At 37.7% G+C, this 23,968-nt stretch overlaps 1 protein-coding gene across 1 annotated transcript in view; it reads right to left on the reverse strand.

The window, feature by feature from the left end:
• Positions 1 to 2,251: 2,251 nt before the first annotated feature.
• PARL (presenilin associated rhomboid like) overlaps positions 2,252 to 23,968 on the reverse strand; it is a 41,867-nt gene continuing 20,150 nt past the window's right edge. The window contains exons 5-10 of the mRNA XM_010976207.3: positions 17,847 to 17,942; positions 17,134 to 17,283; positions 15,607 to 15,677; positions 6,298 to 6,399; positions 6,061 to 6,158; positions 2,252 to 2,576 (exon numbers count right to left, since the gene is read on the reverse strand). Coding sequence (XP_010974509.2) covers positions 2,465 to 2,576; positions 6,061 to 6,158; positions 6,298 to 6,399; positions 15,607 to 15,677; positions 17,134 to 17,283; positions 17,847 to 17,942 — 629 coding nt within the window. The 3' untranslated portion in view covers positions 2,252 to 2,464. The remainder of the gene's footprint in view (positions 2,577 to 6,060; positions 6,159 to 6,297; positions 6,400 to 15,606; positions 15,678 to 17,133; positions 17,284 to 17,846; positions 17,943 to 23,968) is intronic.

Raw genomic sequence — 23,968 nt, forward strand, 5'->3', positions numbered from 1 at the left:
AGGGCAGCTGGGTTGGGTGGGAACGCAAGGTCATGGGCTAAGGGTTCAGCCAGAAGCAGCAGAGGCTGGACCCACAAAAGACCTCAGTAGTCACACTGGGAGCTTAAAAGTTTTTCATAGGCAACAACAGGAAATGACTAAAGTGTTTTTGGCACTCTGTGGCCATATGGAGAAGCACAAGGACGTTTTAGAGAGCAGCTGGAGAACAGTCTTGAGTCCAGGTTAGAGACAAGGGACTGAACTAAGGCACAGGCACTGGGAGTGGAGAGAAAGGGATGGATTCTAGACATGAGATGAGAGAGGGAAATCTAGACTAGCCCCAGGCTGGTTGAGGGCTTGAGGCAGGAGTGATATGTGATGTGCCTGTGCAGTGGGGTCCCAGCACCTGGAACTATGCCTGACACACAGTAGACACACGTACTGAGTGAGAGATGCAGATACTCAGTGGGTCCAGCACTCAGAAGACATCCTCACAGAGACAACTGAAGCCACAGGAAGTGGAGAGACGAGACAGCTAAGGGTGTACTCCAGGGACCCCACACTTCAGAAGACAGTGGAGTGGAGGGGGCACAGGCTGAGGCACACGAGCCAGGCAAAGCCTTGGGGTGATCATGTGTCAGCAAAGAAGCCAAGATGAGAAAGTAACATAAACCCAGAGGGCAAACAGGAGAGTAGAGTCAATTGCCAAGGCTGTGGACAGTTAGGCTTGTGCTTCTGGAGCTGCAAGCTGACCTCCCAAGGCCTCTTACAGGGAAACCGGTAGGTACTTAACCTTCTAAACATTCCTTTCCTAACTATCACAAAGCAGGGAGAGGACACGGGGAGAGTACAGCTCAGTGGTAGTGTGTGTGCTTAGCATGCACGAGGTCCTAGGTTCAATCCCCAGTACCTCCATTAAACAAATAAATCAATAAACCTAATTACCTCCCCCTCAAAACAAACAAACCAAAAACCAAAAAAAAAAAAAAAAAAAGAGGTAAAACAAAAAAACAAATCAAGGAGATAAGACATGTATTCACTGCCCGTTTTCCTGGTCTGCCCACAGAAGACATGTATTTCATTTTGGACTCCATGTGGAACGTCCATATGATCTCAGCCTCCCATTCCATCTCTGAAAAACACTTCTTGTCTCATCTTTAAGTCACAGGGTTGTTAGCTTAACTACACACTCAGAAATGTCAAAGCACAGCAGTGTGACCTTGGGCAGTTCCCACACACAACCACCCAGGTTCCTTACCAGCAAAATGAAGGGCGAGTTAAAAAAAAATTCTCTCTCCTTTAAGTGGCAGTTTAGAATAGACTCCTCTGCCTCATAAGAATGACTTGTATTGAGGGGGTGGGTACAGCTCAGTGGTAGAGTGCGTGCTTAGCATGCACGAGGTCCTGGGTTCAATCCTTAGTACCTCCATTTAAAAAAAAAAAAAGAATGATTGGTACTTCACAGTAGAGAAGGGTCAGGCTTGGTGGAAAAAAGAAGAACCACCACATCCTGGACAATACCATGTGCTGGGTACAAGTGCCATTCAGCTCTCAGCATCGTGAGAGGCGGCACAGCTCCCTCTTCTGGTCACAAAGCCCGGCCCTCTCCAGCACAAGGTGCAAAATCTACGATAAACTTTTGAGGTCACCAAAAGACTTAAAAGCTCTCCCATAAATCCTTTCAAGATAAACTTAAATTCTCAAGTTGCATTTCCTAGAAATAATTTTCAATCATGAGGACAAGTGAGTTCCACTACCATGAAGCTATGATGATGACCACTGTCCGCTATTTTGTAAGATGTTTCACTCCAAAGAATGTACATTTCCCAACGTAAGATACAATTAGGCTCAGATTCAAGTCTGAATTTATCCAAGATACTTCCTTCTAATTCTTAATTTAGCTATAATTTTAACCTAGAAAGCAAAACCTAAAAATAACTTTTTGTATGTGCCACTCACTGCCAGAAAACATTACCTACCTTTCTTGGGAAAATTTAGATAATACTGCAGCTGTTATTTCAGACCATGCCAGAGAGAAGACGCTCTTAACTTTTACCTGTCAACCAAGCAAGGAAAGGGGTAAGTAAGTAAGAGTAAATATTTAGCAGAGGTGCTGAAGACCAATGTACAGACACAACCAACTCCGAGTTCCAATCCGACCTTTCCATGGGCACGCACGTCAGGTTCAGGGCTCAAACTGTGTTAAATGCAAAAGCAAATAACAACAGTCCAGGGCAGCATTAGTGCTCTTCAAAGAGACATATACCCTCTGTTTACAAACTAGAGATATAAACCTTTATTTCACAACTTTGTCATAATTCACTTTCTAATGAGACATGTACTGGGGACATAGTTTAAAATACTGGGAAAGCTAGATGCTGGGTGTCTTCCAGGCAGAACAAAGATGTGGTCACTCCAGGGCCAACGAGTTCCTGGGGCTTCAGGCAGCATGGACCAGATGCACCAGTGTTGTCCAACCCCAGTTTTACTTAGAACCACCTCCTTTTTTGGGGCCGTTAGTCCTCATTTCATGCCAGATTTTCACTAGAGGCTCCCTGTTCTTCCAAATGAGTTCATGACCGTAAGTAATATACCATCTGGGGAAAAGAAAAACAAACCAGGTCCAACACTCAGTGTGACATACAAATGGCAAGAACCATGATGATACAAGCTGACATTTTAAAAACTGAATGCCACTGTCATTTTCTATCTAGTGTATTAAAATAGATGATTAATTTACTATGGATCAATGACTTACCTTTAACATATAAAATACATAAAAGATGGAAGTAGGATGGGACCATGCATGACCACTATGAAAAGTGTAAGCACTTCACACACACTACTTTTAATTCACCACAGCCCTGCAAGGTGAATATCACTTTTCCCATTTACAACCATTGAGAAAGCCAAGTCTGAGAAAGTCATCTGCCCAAGGTGCTAACAGCTCCTAAGTGGTCAGTCAAGCATTCACCTGCAGATCAGGCCAATTCTAAGCCTAGACTCTCTTTATTATTTTAAGTGTAAGGAAGGTCAGAATTAGAATTTACTAATAAGATGGGTATAAAAATTTAAATGCCTCTGTCACCTTCCACCTGGCTACACAAAAGGGAGTCCACTGATCCAAATTCTGCCCACCTATTAAAATTCAGCTCCAGTCCCCATGCTGCTGTTAAACAATGCCTGAAAGCAGCCGGAAGCAATGTGCTGAGGAAGCTGAAGCACTCAGAGGGTCAGTAACCTAACTTGCTCCGCTGCACAGCTAGGAATCACCTGACCTGAGACTAGAACCCAAATCTAACTCTGTAACCTGTGCTCTATCCCCTGCATTGTACTTCGGCATCTAGGGAGTGTCTGCTGAAAATGAGGAACATGCAGGGAGGAAACAGATGAGAAGCTCACAGCCCAGGGTCTGCACGACCAGGCACTCTGCCTGAGGGCAGCACAGGCTGCAGGTGGAACTTGGGTATCTGCCTCCTCTCCCAGGCTGGGGGAGCATCCCTGGGGGACAGGGGACTGATTCAGAATGGGTACTATTAAAAGCTTTTCTTACTGAAACCTTTATTTTTACCCTGGTTTCCCCAAACATGTCATGTTCCCTGAGGCAGAAACCAGATTTTGTTGATCTTTCCATCTCAGACACCTGACTGAAAAAATGCTCTATTCAACTTACCTGGTATCAGAATTACAGTTTGTTTTAACCATTTTTTAAAATGTTCTGGGCATTTTTTTTTTTTTTTATTACAAAGGACTTGACTTGTACTTGACTTGAATCTTAATATTCACTAAATACAGTTAAAATTTAATCATGAAAATACAGTCACCATTAAAATTTTTTAAAAATAATCAGTAAATTCACAGAAAGAAAAAAAGGCATTTAAAAAAGATTAATTAACAAGCATGTAACAAGATTCATTTGGGCTTAGACTGAAGTTCTCCAGTGAACTTAGAACAAGAGAAAGAGGATCACCCTAAGATTCAAATGCAATTGTAAAACTCTCACAAGAAATGAAACACTTGTCAGGAATTCTCCATTAATAAAGTGTCTTCTCAAATCTTTTTAACCTACTTATTTAAAGCAAAGAGTCAACTACTTTAATCTTACAAGTACACTGGTTTGATTATACTCATATAAGTTCAAATATAATTGATCATCTGGTTAAATTAAAATTAGGAAACTATTTCAAAATGACTATTTTCTGAGGTTATCTTTTTTTTGGTAGCAGCCTCACAGTCTCGTGTTCAGTATGAAACTTCGGCTCTGCAATGACTTGCTGTGTGACCTTGGATGAGTTTCCATCTTTAAGGAGTTTCCTTTCAGTAAACTAGAATCTCTCACAGGATTTTAAGAGTATTAAATTAGTCCTTAGCCTAGGCACACAGCAAATATTCAATATATATTAGCAATCACTATTGTAGTAGCAGTACAAGGTGAAGACTATAAAATTTGGTCAGGGACATAAAGTCAAGGAAATGTGCTGAGGTTACTAATGGATCTTTACCATTAGTAAAGATTCTAAATCAACATTAAAGAGGTTAGAAAAGATGAATTCTGGATATGATCAAGATCTAGTAAATGAAAGGAGCTGAAATTAGTAACAGCAAAGAGAAAGGATTCCTCTGCCTTTCAGATACTGAACTTTAAAATGCATTTGATCTGATTTTCAGAACGGAAAAAGGTCATCTAATTATAGTTGGGAAGAATAAAAAAACTGCTGGAGAAAAGATCCTTTAAGTATGCACGGAAGGAGCCAGGTAAATTTAGAGTTCATAAAACAGAGCCCCTTTTCGTAAGTCTTTATGTCTCTTATACAGTAATACCGGGTCAGTTTCTACTATTTATAATGTGCTGCTGTTAAAGCTAGAACTCACATGCTATTCTTTAATCATCACTGAAATTATAAATGGCATAATGGCATTTTAGTTCCACCGCCTACTGGGCAAAACTGCTCCACTTAGAATAGATTTTTCTACTTTTTTTTTGTTTAATTAAAAAGCTAAGTTTTCCCATTGTCATGGAATAAAGTAAAAAACCAAGTAAGGACAAAAGGCAACATTTATGCAAGAAAAGACAGGTCATCAGAGACCAGCACATCAGACAACAGCTCTGCTGAAGAGACTCTCATGGTCAGATGGACTTCAGGAGTCCTAAGGAAGTTCTGTGACAGAGTCACTACTGCACTACTATGTTTTAGGCAAAAGTCCATTGCCTGAAACACAAATGGGAGATCTTGTAACCACAATGCAATTGTAATCACTATGGGGTGACGGGCTGGAAGGGTCTAGATCTGAGTTTAAATCTCTGCTCTGAGAGGGCGGGGGATATAGCTCAGTGGTAGAGCACATGCTTGGCATGCACGAGGTCCTGGGTTCAATCCACAGTGCCTCTGTTAAGGGGAAAAAATGAAATAAAAATTTAAAAAATCTTTGCTCTGCTACTGAAGAGCTGTTTGGCCTGGGGAAGGTCATGTCTAAAGCCTGTTCCCATCAGTAAAACAGAGATAATAATATAACATGAGGTAACTTGCTCAGCGCCTGCTATATAAGATGCTCAGTAAGTCATCGACATCACTTTATGATCCCTGGCTGCTACTCCAGTCACTACCTGCCCACTCACTGCAGGCAGAGGAACGACTCCACCCAGTCAGCATGTCTGCCCAGCACTGGAGAGACGGAGGTCAGAGGTAGCAGCATGGGGACTAGGAAGGGGAGAGGTGGCTTGAGAGTGGGGTAAGGAGTATAGCACAGACCAGGGGCCTGGGGAACAGACTCCAAGAAAGACAAGGAATTGTGACAGGTCAGGAGATGGGGTGACTTGAGGTTAAGGGTAGGGTAAAGGCACAGATGGTCTCTCTCTACAAATGACTGAGGCAGGGGCGGGGCCAACAGTCTCACGTCCCACCTCACATGGCAGAGCTGAGCAAGGCCAATGCAAACCATGTTAAGGTTTCCTTGCCCTCCCGACTCCACCTGCCCCTGCTCCCCTCACAGAACTAACTGCCTTACTCTGCCTTCCTCGAGGGTGCGGGGAGGGATGTGACCAGAGAAAGCACCGTAACAATCAGTTACACTCAAACTTACATTCCAAAGAGAGCTCCCCCAAGATGTGCAGCATGATCAAAAAATTTCCATCCCAGGATCATTCCTGCTGTATCCATGGCAATAATGGCTTTTAGGGCCTGAAAAACAGCAAAAGAGAACAGAACTGGTACAACTTTTATTTCTTCAGCATTGATACTTCTGATTTAAGAGCAAGAATTCAGTCAATGTAAAAGTATCACCACTGTCCCCAGCACTTCACTTCATAAAAATACTCACATTCCCTGCTGTGAACGTGAACATTGGAAGGAAAATAATGGCGAGCCTCCCTTCTGGGATCTTAGTGCAGACAGCTGCAAGGACGGTCATGATTGCGCCAGACTGCAAATGAACACACTGGTGAAAATGTGAAACTCTCAATGTGCAACTGCTCTGTGACTATAACGTCTAAAGTAGCAATACTTTTCCCAGAAAGTTTGTAAGTCACAAATTTCTAGGTGAGCACAAAGCTTAAAAACTTTCAGTTACTAATGAACAAAATATCAGGCAAAGGGGTTCCACGTCCATGACACCTGGGAAGCACCAAACTACAAGCAGTAAGATGTACCAACCAGCATGTCAGTGCATGATGAACTTTAGGGCAGTTATGCGTGTCATGTGCATATTTCGCTTAATGACTAAAAAAGAACTTCTCAAACCTCAAAGCTCCTCCAGAAAGTGAACATGAATTTGCCCAAAGAAACCAATATGCATGGAATTTCTTCCAAGCTTAATGCTTTATCATAAATCATGTGAAATTTGCATCCTACTTCATAATAAAACTAAACATTTTCCTCAAAACCTTGACAAATGTCCTGCTCCAGGAAAGCATGCCAAATTTACCCCATGGCTCTGCATGACCCACTCCTCATACCATCCTCCCTGGGACATACATGCATCCACCTGCTTGAGAAGCACTTCCCCCAACAACCTCGTATTCAAGAATAAAAACTGAAACCTCACAAACTTGTGACCAGTAAATCAACCATTTCTTGTTATAATTGAAATTATAACTTGTCATTTTTCTCCAATCATGTATTTTTCCAGGTTGCTTCATAATCATAATTTAAATTGACAATGGCTATGAAATATCTCCTGGATAAATTGTGATAATTTCACTAAACTTTAATGTTAAACATGTTCCCAACTCCTCTAAATGGCAGAATACTTGAGAAATTGGATAATTCCTAGTTCACATTAAACCTCACAACAGTCATTCATTCAAATACTTCAGTCCTACCAGGCACTATGCTAGATGGGGGATACAGAGGGGAACAAAACCAATCTGCTTTAATGGAGCTTACAGAGTGGCAGAAGAGACATAAATAAGTAAAAACAACAAAACATGATCAACTGACAGGGAAGTACAGCAACTGCCGAACTGTTTTCCAAAGTGGTTACAGTATTTTATTTCCCTTCCAGCAATGTGTGAGACTTCCAGTTTCTCCACATCCTCATCAACACTTGGTATGGTCAGTCTTTGTAATTTGCAATAGGTATACAGTGATATCTCAGTGTGGCTTTTATTTTCATTTTCCTATGACTAATAATGCTGATCATCTTTTCATGCGCATATCTGCTATCTATGTATCTTCTTCAAAGTGTCTGTTCAAACCTTTTGCCCATTCTTTAATTTTTCTTTATACAGTCTGGATACAAGTCCTTTATCAGATTTCTGATAAGCCAATTATTTTCTTTTTACCTGTATCTTTTCCCTTAACAGTGTCTTTTGAAAAGAGTAAGTTTTTATTTTACATGAAGTCTGATTTATTAGTTTGTTTTCTTAAGGATCATGCATTGTGCTCTCTCAACTATGAAATCTTTGCCTATCACAAGGTCACAAAGAGTTTTTTCCTATGTTTTCTTTTAGAAGTTTTTATTTTGGGTTTTATATTCAAGTCTCGCTTCAGAAAAAAACTCCTGACCCAAATTCATCAATTTTTAAACATTTTGTCACATTTCACTTATTTTCTTTAAACATCCAAACCTTTTCTGAATCATTTGGGAGTAGGTTTCACAAATATATCAATATAAATATATATATTTATATATCAATATAAATATAAATATATTTTTACCCCTAAAATTTCAATGTATTTATTTCCTAAGAACACGAATTTTCTTATATACCCTACAATAGAGTTCTCAATTTCAAGAAACTGTATATTCATATAACACTTTCATCTATAATAGAGAACATACTCTAGTTTTGTCAATTGTTCCACTAATGTCCTGACAGCTATCTTCTCCACGTACGGCATTTAGTTGTCATGTCTCTTAGGTCTCCTAAAAGTTGGAACATTTCCACTGCTTTTTTTTTTAAGGGTCCATTTTTATTATAGTCTTAAAAGCCTCCAACTGTAAAAGATGAAAATAAAAATCTCTACATGGGGTAAGCCAAACATTTGTCAAAAAAGCAAGTTGCAACTTATTCAGACACATAAATATGCTTAAATTTGTGCAGATGAAAGTCACTTAGAGAAAATTTTAGGATAATGGAACTGCTTCCCACCTTTAAAGTAACCTAAGTACAATAAGTTATAGTTACAAAGAAATTGGCTTTACGTAGAAATGCACTAATGAGAATTTTCTCTAATATTTAAATTTCTGTAACAAGCACTTTAGATGGAGAATATAATCATCTACGGAGAAGTAATTTAGAGGGTCCTGACAGGATTTTAGTGCTCTCCTTTCACACCAACTAACCAAATTATATTTGTTTCATCTTGGGGAAAAGGGTAATTTTATAGGCTATTTTTTCTCTCAGAAAATAGGGCTTTAACTTGATTTCTTCTGGGTTTTGCTGAGTTGACTTTAGGTTTTATTTTAAAATTGAAGATAGAAAAGTTGCACATATATACTATAAAGCCTGAAAGGTGTTGGGTTACTCTCTACCTTTCGAATTCTCCTTAACACTGACATCTACTCTGCTTAATATAGCATATGCTGAAAGATTCTGGGGGCAGATGTTGAAGTTCTAGCCAAAACAAATCTTTCAGAATAAACATAAATTTGGGCAGTTAACATACTGCATCCTAGCACAACCACGACCTGGCAAGTTTTGTGGGGGAATCCCATCTTCTGAGGTGGTTCTGATATCCTTGAGAGTTGCTGTTATCTATTTAGGACATGGAGTGGGGAACCAGCGAAAGGGTGAACAATTATGGAGGCTGTGTATGCGCATGTGCGTGTCTTCACACAGGCAGCCATTGTCCTGTAAAGGGAAGTCGGGATTTGTGAAGAACCCCCTGTGTTACTGTTACAGACTTGCACAGAAGCCAGTTTGGTCAATATACAATAGCAGACAGTTGATCTTAAATAGAAAATAAAGAATTCTGACTCCTAATCCCACTGTAGAATTGACAGGTATCACCAACACCCAGCCCATCCCCTTTAATATGTAGTTGACTGTGTTTCCTTGTTCTTTCACTTCTGTAGACTAAGCACTGGGTTGTCTTTGTCCACTGACCTGAACTCACATCTTAGGTTCTCCTTCGGAGGGATATTCATGCTGTCCTTCCATCTTGTAGCTACCCCAGCACATTCCTAAGGATGCAACCTGAGCTGGTTTCCCTGTTTAGGCTGACTGGCAACTATATACTAAGGGCAGGGGACATCTGGGATCCCTGGGACTCACAATACTTTAAAGTATTAGTAATCCCTAAAAACATAAGATAATCCTTTATTCTGAAGCAACTCTTCACATAGAAGATGCTAAACAGTTAGTGATTAAGAGGCAGATGCTGTTTTCCAGAAAGTCTCTTAATATGAAAAAGTAAGGACCTTTCAACTATAACAGTAATCGATTAGTCCATTATAGGAGCCCCTTTTAGAAATCATTTTTCTCATGTGTTGTTTAGCATCCTATTTTGAAATAATTTAAATCTTACAGAAAAGTTGTAGCAAAGGACTCTTAAGTCTTTAAAAAATTTTTAAAAAGCAACTCCAGTTTACTGAGGTATAACTGACATACAAAAAGCTGCACATATTTAAGGTTTATAATTAGGTTTTGACATGTAGATACCCATGAAACCATCGCCAAACTCAAGATAGTGAACATATTCATCATCCCCAAAATTTTCCTGGTGCTCCTCTGTAGCGCATACCTCCTGCTTGTCCCCTATTCCTAGGCAACGTCTCTACTTTCTGTCAATATATGTAAAAATGAACCTATTTTCTAGAGTTTTACACTGATGGAATCATATAGCATATACTTTTTTGTTGTTCTGGCTTCCTTTACAGGAATAATTCTGTATAGTTATTCTGAAATTCACCCATGTAGTTTGTAGTTGTGTGTTTCAGCAATTTATTCCCTTATATGGGTGAAAAATACTCCATTGTATGGATATACCATAATACATTTATCCATTCACCTAATGGACATTTGAGTTTTTCCTAGTTTTGGTTGCTACAAAAAAGATGCTGTGAACATTTGTGTACAACTCTTTGTTTAGATGTGTTCTTTCATATCTGTCAGGTAAACACCTAGCAATGGAATGGCCAGATCATATGGTACACCAAACAGATGATTATCTCCATATAAAGTACTCATTAAAGAAATTTAATATTAAAGAAAATTCTCATTAGCTGTGCATTTCTATGTAAATTCAGTTTCATTGTGACTATAACTTATTGTACTTATTATATATTATTTGAAGGTTAAAAAATTTAAAAGTTAAAGTTTAAAGTTGTTATGAAGTTCCATTATCCTTCTAAAATTTTCTCAAAGTGACCTTTTTCTACATAAATTTAAACATATTATGTGTCTGAATAAACTGCAATTTGCTTTCTTGACAAATGTTTGGCCTACCCCATGCAGAGATTCTTAATTTTCACCTTTTCTAGTCAGATGCTTTTAAGAATATAACAAAAATGGACCATTTCTTCTCAAAAAAAATTTCATTCACATACATATGTATATTTTGTTGTTGTTAATGGAGGTACTGGGGATTGAACCTAGGACCTCATGCATGCTAAGCATGCGCTCTGCCACTGAGCTATACCTCCTCCTATATATATTTTCGATATAATTTCAGGGAGTCATGAACCTCAACGCATGTAGATCCTAAAGCTCTGCTTCCTTGGTTAGAGGTAAAGATCTTTTATTCTCTACCAATAATTTGTTTATGTATACTGGTTATATACTTGTAATCAATATGCACATAATATTTTTACTTTCTTTATTTCATAAGTAAACAATTTTCATAGATAATTTTCTATACCTATATAATCTTCATTTATCTATCCTATTAATGGTTTGTATGTGTGATTTTTTTTTTTACACTATGAATTTTAAATCAATTTGCTCTAAGGGGCTTCTCCTTCTACAAGCTATACATAGCTTAAAAAACCTGGGCATTATATGTAAAACAAACATAAGATGACTCTGAAAGTCTGAGAGAAGAAAGCAGACCAGCTAGGAATGTTCGGATACAAGGAATGACATAGTGGTGAGTTCCCTGAGTTTTCTTTTGGCCTCATACTGCTCAGATTGGGCTCTGGCCAAGCTCACAACCCCAAAACACCAATGAACTCAGATAAAACAGGCCTGTGCCCAAAAATGCTCTCTCAAGCCAAAGGACCAAGAAAGCACAGCCTAGCAAGATAGAAAACCTTTAAAGAATGACCACTACTCCAGCCATAAACCTCAGAAAACCACTGTGGCCCAATCCCCAATCCTCAGCAAAGGCTAAACGGAGAGCCTGGACTTCCACCCTTGAAGACTGCAATTGGGCATCCCGATATCCCTGCCAGGTGTCAGAGGTCACGTGGGCAGCAATAATAAGACAACATTGCTCCTCCTAGCCAGGAGATTAGCAGGTATTAGCAGAGGTCAGCTGGGGAGCCGAACTCCCTGTCCTGCAGCAATAAGAGCCCTTATCCCCCAGTATCAAAGGAGGCTGAGTGGGGAACCTGGACTTCCACCCTCACCTGGCAGTAACGGTCAGAGCACTGTCAGAGGTAGCCTGCTAAATGGTTGATTTAATTAAGACCAAAGTCTCATAATGTAATATCTAAAATGTCCAGGTTCATTTAAAAATCACTTTTCATACTAAGAACCAGAGAAATCTCAACTTAAATGAGAAAAGACAATTAACAGACACCAACATCAAGATGACAGTGACGTTAGAATTATCTAACAAGCATTTTAAAGCAGCCATCATAAAAGTGCTTCAATGAGCACTTACAAATATGCTTGAAACAAATGAAAAATAATAGCACAGATACATAAAGGCTCAGAGAAACAGAAGACATCAAGAACAATGTAAACTTTAGAATGAAAAATAACCTAAATAAAAATACTGAATGGCTCAAGTAGAATGGAGAGGAAAGAAAATAATCAGTTAACTTGAGACAGAATAGCAATCACCCAACCTGGACAACAGAGAAAAAACAAACTTAAAAACAAAACTAACAGAGTTTCAAGGACCCATGAGGTAATAACATATAATCTAACATCATGTCATCAGAGTCCCAGGAGGAAAGAAAAAAGGTGAGGCTGAAAAAGTATCTGAAGAAATAATGGCTGAACATTTCCCAAAACACATAAAACAGATTCAAGAAACTGAGTGAACCCCAAACAAGATAAACACAGAGATATCCTTGACAAGACATCAAGTCAAATTTCTGAAACTGAAGACAAAGGAAAATATCTAGAAAGTAATAAGAGAAATGACATCTTACCTATAGGGGAAAAGCTATTTGAACAACAAAGGATTTCTCCTCAGACTATAGAGGCCAAAAAAAAGAGGCACAATATTTTTCAATTGTTTAAAGAACTGCCAGCCTGGAATCTTATATCCAATGAAAACATCCTTCAGAAATGAAGGGAAGAAAAAAAATGAAAGGGAAATCAAAACATTCTCAGAACAAAGAAAAACATAAAAGCATTAGTCACTAGCTGAACTAAGTAGCTGGTAGCTAAAGGAATGGCTAAGGTAAGTTCTCTAAACACAAAGAAAATGATAGAGGAAATCTTGGAACATCAGGAAGAACAAAGGAAAAAATTAAAATTATGTGTTAACACAATAGATTCTCCTTCTCTCTTGGAATTTTCTAAATTACATTTAATACTTGAAGCAAAAATTTTAACTGTGATATTCTAAATGTATATAGAGGAAATATTTAAGATAATTATAATTACATTATAATTTGGGGAAAGTACTGGGACACTTCAGACTGGTAACATGACACCCAGCAGTAGACTGTGGTAAGTGATGTATATATAGCAGGACCCAGAGCATCCACTCAAAAGTTATATAGAGAGATATATACTCCAGAACACTACAGATAAATCAAAATGAAATTTCAGATGAATCTGCAACAGTGACCGACCATTTTATTTCACTTGCAACCTTGTAAGGAAGAGACTGAAGATACCTTTCTAACCTAGCAAGAGAACTCAGTTTATGTACAGGTTAGGTCAGTGATAGATATCAGTGAAGTTACAGCGAGTAGGTTATCATAATGGTGAGCAAATTCAGCCTATAATAAACTATTTACAATTTCAGGTGAAAAAAAATTCTCTAACATTTTTAACAAATGCTGTTTCCTACAGTAAACATCTGACTGATCTTTGCCATCTCAAGATTATAGGTTACATTTCACAGAAAATTAACTTTTGAAAAGCATAAAATTAGAAAAGCTTCCTGCCAATAACTAGTAAGAAATTCAATTTTTAAATGAGATTCAAAGGGGGAGATATAGCTCAAGTGTTAGAGTGCCTGCTTAGCATACACAAGGTCCTGGGTTCAATCCCCAGGGCCTCCATTAAAAATAAATAAACCTAATTACCCTCCCCTAAAAATAAAAGATAAAAATAAAATGAGATTCAGAATATGCATAGCTCTAATTAACAAAACCTCTACCAAAATCTAGTCAGTATTCTAGCTTCCTTGTGCCAATGTTAATTGATAAATATTGTCTCTTTTATCAGAGGATTACAAAGGTAATTAGATCAAAACTTAATATTTTCTATCATGATTTTATTAATAGTATTTCCCCCCCGATTTCTCACTAAAAATACCATATACCTGACGATCTGGTTTTCTTTCATTTTAACCAAAAATGAAAGAAAGTATTTGGGGATAATAATTTTATCCTGCCATGGTTCTACAGGATTTTGATGACAGAATAGAAAGTACCACTTCCACATTTCTTACTACATGCTCCTTACTATGCTAAACACTCAAAACATACTTCCGTTATAAATCAGAAATAGGTGTGTTATCCCCATTTGGTGAGAGGTTAAGTAATACATCTTAGAAGTCACGAGTAAGTGGCAGAGCTGGGATTCAAATCCAGTCTAATTCCAAATACCATGCTGCCAGCCATACTCTATTCAGCATGGACTTCAGTTTTTCTTTTTTTTTTTGGACTTCAGTTTCTTATCTGTAAAATGGGAATAACAGTTGTCTGACGGCACATCAAAATGCCTTCCCAGATCCTCTGAACTCATGAGAAAGGTCTCCCCCAATGTCCTCTAGAGACTACTCAGCCCTTTCAGTGTGTATTAGATACGTGTATAATGTTTTCTCCTCAACTAAACTAAATGTGAAGTCAGAGTTCACTTCTGATTCATCCTAGTGGTCTACTCTGCCTTCATAAAACAGGCACTTAGTTGATGAATGAGGTAGTGCATTGGATTTGAAAGATATAAATCATACTGGCACCAAATTTTATACAGAAAGCAAACATTCCACAAAGAAAGAAAAAAGGGGGCTTAAGTTAAGAAAGCATAAAGGTCACAGTACAAGATACAGATCTCATTAGGAAAATTATACTCAAATCTGAGGAACACACAAATTATGGAATGATTATTTTACATAAGGATTTTTTTCCAAAACTGAAGCTTTTTAGAGTTTATTTAAATGAGATTCCCTATTTGAATACATTTAAGTGCAATGGTATTTAAATGTGCAAAAACTGTGTAGTCTATAAAGAAATATATATAAAGATGTCCATGTGCCTCGAAATTCGCCATTAAACTTAAAAGAAGATGCATTTGTAATTTTTTAAAAAACCATCCACAACATAGCTCATCCACAACATAACTGAGGGCAGGATTTTGATCATCTTGCTCACTAGATATATCCCTAGTCTCTAATACAGTGCCTAGTAGTCTAATCTGAATAGCACTCAAGTACTGACTCAAGAGGAGGATACAGAACCAGATCCAAATCTGCAATTACTTAGAACTTTCCCATGCTAGATTAGGCTGGTTTATAAGGACTGGAGGACACACTATTCTGACTACTCCTCATGATATGTACTCTGTGCCAGTTAAGTATGTATAAATGACCGACAGTTAAAAGATATAACCTAAAACTGCAAGGCTTTACAAATGTATAAATTCTAAAGTAGATATAGATTAGTTACTAGCGTTGTTTCAATGTTAATTACCTGGCTTTGATAACTGTACTAGTGTGGTTCTGTAGTCAACAGTAGGGTGAAGGGTATATAGAAACTCTTTGTACTAATTTTGCAGCTATTTGTTAAATCTAAAATTATTTCAAAATGAAGTTAACAATTTAAATTAGAAATACTTACTGCACCAAGTGATGGTCCATATCTTCCTGTGGCAACTTTACACACATAACTGACAAAATTGGAAATAACACCTGAGAAATAAAACACATTTCAGTAATTGTAGTGAGGTAGAAAAATGGCTTCCATTTCTGACCTCCACCCAACAGAGACTAATAAAGCTGGGTGTCTACCTGGGTCACTGTAAGGTGCAGGCATAAACACTTATCCTGCCTATCACTTCAGGTATTTTATAGGGAAAGAGAAGTCTGACCCGCTGCACACTTACCAAGTGACACAGAGTCATTCACTTTATCTCTCAGTGATCATTTTCCTCATTTACACTGTGTGAAGACTGACTAGTTCCCAAACTCACCAACTGTCTGGGAAATCTGTGGGCTGCCCTCTAGACAGTAAATCAGAATCTCTGGGATGGGACCAGGGAGTCTGTATTTTACCCAGCTTGCCAGATGAATCTGTTGCAGATCTAGACCAGGTGATCTTTTACAGGTCCCTTTGGCACCAATGTCATCTGAGCTCAGTATGGCTCATTTTAAAAAAACAACTTCCTACAGAGCAGGAATTAATGGTACTTGAAACAGACTCTCTGTACCTACAACAATACAACCAATGCTTGGAGAAAGAACACACTAATAGTCCAAAAATATTGCTCAGCTTCTGTTTTCAGGGACTAGATGCATATGATTATTTAATTAACACTGATTAAGTACCCACTCCGGGCCTTTTGGTAGATGCTTCTATTTAGTCCCTTCTAAAACCCCATGTCATGAGAGTTTAAGTCTCATCCTTAGAGAGGTATACTCTTTCCTGCAACATCACACAGCTGGTAGCAGAAATAGGATCTGAATCTAGGTCTTCTATCTCCAAGCTCGGTGCCTTTTCACTACAGCACAACTGCCAGATATACTGTTTTTAAATGAAGGGATTTTAGGAATGAATTTTTATGCTTTATGATTTTAATTAAGGACATTTTGCAAACAGAGAGATAATGACATTTTGCAAACAGAGATAAGTAAAATTTAATCAACCAATTGCCGATTAAGCGGGAACCTGGAATCCTGCACTATCACTTCCTAGTTGAAATAAGGAAATGATGCTATCTCCGGAAACATGACTAGAGTGGTTCCATGCTAACATACAGGCTTGCAACAAAGAGAATAAACTCATTCTTGACAATCTTACTGGATAGGTCTAATCTAAAGCTTTCTGGAAACTAAACATATGGGGGAAATGACCTTAAGTTTATTTAACAAAGATCCAAATGACTGAGGCAGCTGGGAAGTCTGGAAACCACTAGTCTATAAAATGGTGGGTCTGAGCTAAAGAAAAACCAAGGTCTAGTGAGATAAAAATGACGTGCTTAAATTCTACACCACTTTGTGGTATCCTTCTCTATACACAATTTGAGAAACAAATATGTGCTGAGAACTTACTGTATGTAGAATATGGCTATAATCATTCCCTCTCTCCCTTCTCCAGACAGGTGAGAGCACTTATACTCTGAAAGGACTTGAGATGAAAGCTTATTACCTGCAGATAAGTACACTGCCATGAACTGCTCTTGACCCAGAATGTTCACTATGCTGGAAGAGAAGCTCCACAAAACATACATATTTGCTGCCATGTGAAACAAGGAGAAATGACTGAATGTTGACAGCAACATTGGCGAACAAAGGGCCTCTACGAGAAAAAGAAAAAGTCTGATAACTGTAGAACACATAGCCAGTAAAAATTAGCCACTTTAGAGTTTTTTTCATTATTATTATGAAATCAAATATGAGAAACAAACCAGAGCCAGTTAAAAGCTTAGGTAAGATGGTTTAAGACAGCATTTTTCAAAATGGCGAAAAGCCCTTAAATCTCTGTTCTACTTTAAGCAATCAATAATAATTCTCAATTCAATGAAAGCAACTTGTTCTTATGGAAAAAGTTGGCTAGAAAAAAGAATTAGTAAATTGTATGTAATAGTCTCCTCAAAGAATAAACTTGGAGTGAGTACGGATCTTAAGTCATTAAAAAATACCTCAATATCTACTATGTGTAAGGCAGATTTTTAGAAACCTGGATATAACAGTAAGAGAAATGAGGTTCCTGTCCTCCAAGAGCTTACAGCCTATCCTCTAGATTTTGCTTATAATTACTGACAAGTAACTCATCTTTTTAAATAGTACTCCAATTAACATAAAGTTTCTTTCTTTCATATTACCTCTACTTCAAAATAAAATTACACAAGTTAGACTTACTTGAGGCTGGGCTGGATGTGAAATATCTGATCATTGTCCGCTGTAGAGAAGGGACTCTCCACAAACAGAATACAAAAACATTTGCAGCTATGATACCTACAAAATAAATATTTGTAATTTAAGGAAGCTAAAAATAAAAGCAAAGAAAAATCTGATCAAAAGTCCACCTGAGGAAGATTTTCTACCACAATTATTTAAGAGTATTATATACTTGGGTTGGGAGAGGAGTAAGCTAAGAAAATTAAGTGAAATCAATGTTCGAGTATCAAAACTGTCATGGGCTGGCAAAGTCAAAATTTCTGGAAAACTACAGGTGCTCTAAGGGGCTAACTTCCTTCACTCAGATTGATATTTTATTTCTTTAGAACAGTTTACTCTTCACAATAAACAATAATCAGATCTATAATTATTTGAAAATAGCCAAGCCAAAGACAGAAGTAATGCACAGAATTCTTTCTTTGGCCAAGAGTAGAAAAGCAAAATAACTGCTTCTTTTTCCGCAGGGAATGGTATGCTTCTTAAGCTTCTGGACAGCTTATGGAAATATCGATGGATCATCTGTGAAGATGAAGATCCACATGTCTGAGAAAAATACTCATCAGACAAGAATTCAGGAATAATCTGGAAGAATTTTGCAACTGCTTTTGAAAATATGTCTACATGTGGGAGGTCTGGTGACTATTTCATTTTTCTGCAAGAACTAATGTTGCTAGAACTACCACTAAATTGAGTTTATTTAATGGCAGAATTTACTATTTAGTCACATTTTAGAGAAGAAATTAATTTATTCTTAAAAACTACATTTATGTACCACAACTCCTTACACATAGTAGGCACTCAACTACTTGAATTAGTTAAAGAAATTTAAACATTTATTCGTTCCTCTAGTCTCTTTAGTCAATAGGCAACTAGCCCTTTCAACTTCTTCAATGATATTAAGGAATGATCCCAGCAATATAAATAGGGTTTATTTTAGCAGATACTCACTGAATAGTCCCTGCCAGCAGCTACTTCTGCGAGTTACCTTTGGCTTCCATATTTGCTCACTCTGTGAGGCACTCAGTTATCTGGTGGATTCCCAGTCTCTCCAGTTTCTGCTCTCCCACTTGTGAGTTAGGAAGGGAAGCTACTATTTTTCATAGATTCTTGAGATATTTTTCCCCATTATCTGAAATCATTTGCATCTTACAATTGGTGGTGTGTCACAGGAATTGGTAGTATTTTTCCTTTCTTAATAGCACATTAAATGGTGTTTTACTACATCTAACTGAATTGATCCTATCAATTTTATCAGATGCCCTACTAGTGAGGACCGTGACTGTGACAGCTATTATACCATCTCTAGTAAAATAACTACAACTCTTTCCAAGATTGTGTGAGGGACAGTATTTATGAAAAAAATGGGGGCAAGGAGTCATAAGCAAGGCAAGTAAGAGTACCGTGTGTACCTCCCAATGAGGAACCTGGGACCCTGGGCAGGGCAGGTGGGCAGAGGAAGGGCAGGGCCTCTTCCACTGGAGGAACAGTCCTCAGGGGTTTATCCGAAAGGAAGTGAGCAGTGATTACTGTTACCTGGGGTTCTTTAGTTTCTTTTGGGAGAGTTCAACATCTTTACTAGCCCAGAGAACACTTAGGTCTAGATCACTGTACATGTTTGGTATCTCAGGGTAAAGAAGACTTGAGAACAGTTTGTCCCCAGACTTCCATGGTCATAAAGATCAGTCAGGGCTTTGCAGTTTGCTCCAATTGTGGTTCACTGCAAGGAGAGCAAGATGGGGTCCCTGATCCTGCCTGCTGAAAAATGGCAACAACTTCTCTGCCTACTCTGCCAGTTCCACAGGCTACTTTCTGAAACCAGTGACATACAGCACATACTTCTGGAAACTGCACGCACCACAGCACTGTAGAAAAAGAAGAGAGCCTCTCTGGCTGAGGAGATTACAACTAGGGAAAAGACTTGAAAAGGGGGAAGATAACCAAAGATATCCAGGTTAACTAACAGTAGCCAGAGAGTTAACACTGCCAAGTTTTCAACCTAAATGCAAGAAGCCTTTCTGGTAAATTATAAACATGCTGCAGCCAAACCCTTCACTTCACCGATCAGTGGTCTATGATTAGGTATCCCATTAGTAAACAACTGAACATGCATACCCAAATTATGTACATGAACCACTGGAATTCATTATAAAACACACTAACAAAAAAAATGAGAAAAGTAAAATGCAGATATTTTCTTCCTTGCATATCCCATTCTGAAAGCCACTTATAGATGAGAAAACTGAGATTCTAAGAGGTATAAGTTTTCAGAAAGCCAGATTCAGTGGCCAAGTCATAATTCCTTATCTAGTGCTCTTTCTACTAGACAGACATGGGTAGCCAAGAGTATTTCTTTTGACTTTGGTCACTCCAGAACTTCAGACACCAGACAAAGGGCCCCTTATCTGGGAACGAGAATATGTTGATCCCCAAAAGCAACTGAGCAGGAGAGGAGGTGTGACAACCCTAGGCTTGCTGATGAAGCACTGTACATCGTCTAAAGGTATAGGTGAAAGAGCCCAGCAGGACAGAATCTGTCCTATGACACTGTAACTTGGGCAAGAGGCCTTACCTCAGTTTCCTCTTCTGTAAAATGGGGGCAACACAGTCTACCTTGAAGAGTTGAGTGATTAAATGAGAAAGCATGAGTAAATGTGGTCACACAGTGACAACTCGGTAACTGAAAATCATGGTAGAAAGGGAATGGCTTTCTCAGGTCTGAATCCTAGGTATGCCACTTAGCAGCTTTGTGGCCTATAGCATTTCATCCCCTTCACTTCAGTTTCCTCTTCTGTAAAGTGAAAATACTTCCTATACATCATAAAGATTGTAGTGAGGCTTGAGTAAGATAGTAGATGCACCTAACATACAGATGCTCAAAGAAAGTGGTTCCCTCCCTCAGAAGTAGGACTTCTGTCAGAAATAATTACAGACAAGTGTTTAAGTTTGCAGCTACCTGAGGTGATGGATAGTATTTGAGGCAAACAAGAGACTAAACAAAAACCTTAAAAGGAGAAGCTGAGGAACGAGATGTCCACAGGGGCTAACAATACCTTCAACATATTCCTGGGACCTAGAAAGCCGCAAGAATAAGACAAAATAGACTTTAAGACAGTATCTGTTACCAGAGATAAAGAATGGCATTATATAATGATAAAATTATGGGTCCAAAAAAATCTTGATATCCACCAAGAAGACATAACAATTACAAACACATGCTTTTAACAAAATCCCCCAAAATATATGAAGCAAAAATTACAGAACTTAAATGAGAAATAAATGATTTAATAATAGTTGGAGACTTCAATACTTCATTTGGGATAATGGATAGAATAATTAGATGATAAGACAAGAAACAGAAGACTTAAAACACTGTAAACCAACTAGACCTAACAGGTACCTATAGAACACACAAAAAGAGAATACACATTCTTCTCAAGTGCACATGGAACATTATCCTGGACAGACCATATGTTCAGCCACAAACCAAGTCTCAATAAATTGTCAAAACACTGAAATTATACAAAGTATGTTCTCAGACCACAATGGAATAAAATTATAAATCAATAATATATTTGAAAAATTCATAAGTATGTGGAAATTAACATACTTCTAAATAACCAATGGGTCAAAGAAGAAATCACAAGGAAAATTAGAAAGTATTTTGAAACAAATGAAAACAAAGAAAACAGCATACCTACTATGGACTGAACTGATTTATATGCTGAAGCCCTAACCCTTAATGGGATGTTATCTGAGGATGGGCCCTTTGGAGGTAATTAGATTTAGAATAGGTCATGAGGTAAGGCTCTCATGATGGGATTAATGTCCTTGTAAGCGAGATACCAGAGAGCTTGCTCTTGCTTTCCTTGCCATATGAAGACACAGCAAGAAGATGGCAGTCTTAGCCGAGAGCTCTCACCAGAAACCAACCACGCTGGCACCTTGCTCTTGCACTTTTAGCACCTAGAATTGTGAGAAAATTAATTTATGTTGTTTAAGCCACCCAGTCTATGGTATTTTGTTATGGCAGCCCAAGCTAAGACAATAGTAAAACTTACAGGGTATAGCAAAAGCAATGCTGTGAGTGCCTACACTAAAAAAGATCTCAAATCAATAACCTAAACTTCCACTTTAAAAAACTAGGGAGGAAAAAAAAAGGAAGCAAAGCAGGTCCAAAGCAAGCAGAAGGAAGGAAATAAGAAAGAGTTTGGATAAATGACATAGAGAATAGACAAAGAAAAATCAATGAAACCAAAAGTTGGTTCTTTGAAATGATCAACTGACAAACTTACAGCTAGACTGACAAAGAAAAAAAGACTCAAAATCACTCAAATCAGGAAAGAAAGTGGAATGTTACTACTGACCTTACAGAAAAAAAAAAGGTTAAGAGAATACTATGAACAAATATATACCAACAAATGAGAATAACTTAGATGAAACTGATAAATTCCTAGAAAGATACACATTATTGAAACTGACTCAAGAAGAAACAGAAGATCTAAATAGGCCTATAAGAAGTAAAGGTATTGAATTAATTATCCAAAAAACTCCCGTAAAGAAAAACCCAAGACCAGATGGCTTTACTGATACATTACTTCCTGAGAGCTGCTGTAATAAATTACCACAAACGTGGGGGCTTAAAACAGAAATGTATTCTCTTACAGTTCTGGAGGCTAGAAATTTGAAATCAGGTTGTTGGCTAGGCCATGCTTCCTTATGAAGAATCTAGGGAAGATTCCTTCCTTCTTTCTTCTCAGCTTCTGGTGGCCCTTGGCACTGCTTAGCTTGTAGTGACATCACTCTGTCTCTGCCTCCATCTCTTCAAATGGCCTTCTTTTTCTGCATGTGTCTTTCTGTCCTCTTCTCTTGTTATAAGGACACAAATCATTGAATTTAGGGCCCAGCTTAATCAAGTATGATCTCACTATTTCAATTAAGATAATACTCAACTTCTGGGTACATATGCAAAGACCCTATGTCAAATAACAGTTTCTGGGTGGACACGAATTCTGGGAAACACTGCTCAACTTACTACAACTGATGAATTCTAGCAAATATAAAAGAGAATTAACACCAATTCTTTTCAAACTCTTCCAAAAAACAGAGGAGAAAGGAACATTTCTCAACTCATTCTATGCAGCCAGTATTACCTTGATATCAAAACCAGACAAAGGACATTACAAGAAAATTACCAATATCTATTATGAACATAGATGGAAAATCCTCAACAAAATATAGCAAATAAAATCCAGCAGCATATAAAAAAAGAATCAGAAACCATGACCAAGTGGAATTCATTCAGGAATGCAAGATTGGTTCAACATATGATAATCAATGTAATCCTCCCTATTTACAAAGTTGGAAGACTCACAATTCCCAGTTTGAAAATTTACAACACAAAGCTACAGTAATCAAGACAGTATGTCATAAGGATACACATACAAATCAATGGAATAGAATTGAGAGTCAAGAAGTACATCCATACATCTGTGGTTAATCGGGTTTTGTTTGTTTGTTTTAACATCTTGGTCAATTGATTTTTTATTGTGGTCCCAAGACAATTCAATGGGGAAAAGAAGTCTTAACAAATGGTGCTGTAACAACTAGACGAAACAAAAACAAACAAAAGAATATGGATGCTTTCCTAAACTGTATATAAACATTAATTCAAAATGAATCAAAGATCTAAATATAAAAGCTGAAACTATAAAACTCCAAAACACAGGTGTGAATTTTTGTGATCATGGCACCTAAAGCACAATAAAATAAAAAGTAGATAAAATGGACTTCATTAAAAAGTTCACGCTTCAAAGAACACTTTAAAGTGATGACAACTCATAAAATAGGAAAAAATATTTGCAAATCATGTATCTAATAAGGGCCTATATTCAGAATAAAGAATTCTTACAACTTACCAAAAGACAATTTTAAAAATGGGCAAACTATTTTAAAAGACATTTCTCCAAAGAATAAATGGACACTCGCACATGAAAAGATGCTTAGAATCACCAGTCATTAGGAAACGCAGTCAAAACTGTGAGATACCACTTGCCACACATTAAAATGGCTATTATTCAAAAAAA

Source organism: Camelus dromedarius, chromosome 2 (genome assembly GCF_036321535.1).
Source record: "Camelus dromedarius isolate mCamDro1 chromosome 2, mCamDro1.pat, whole genome shotgun sequence".
NCBI classification, from domain to species: domain Eukaryota; kingdom Metazoa; phylum Chordata; class Mammalia; order Artiodactyla; family Camelidae; genus Camelus; species Camelus dromedarius.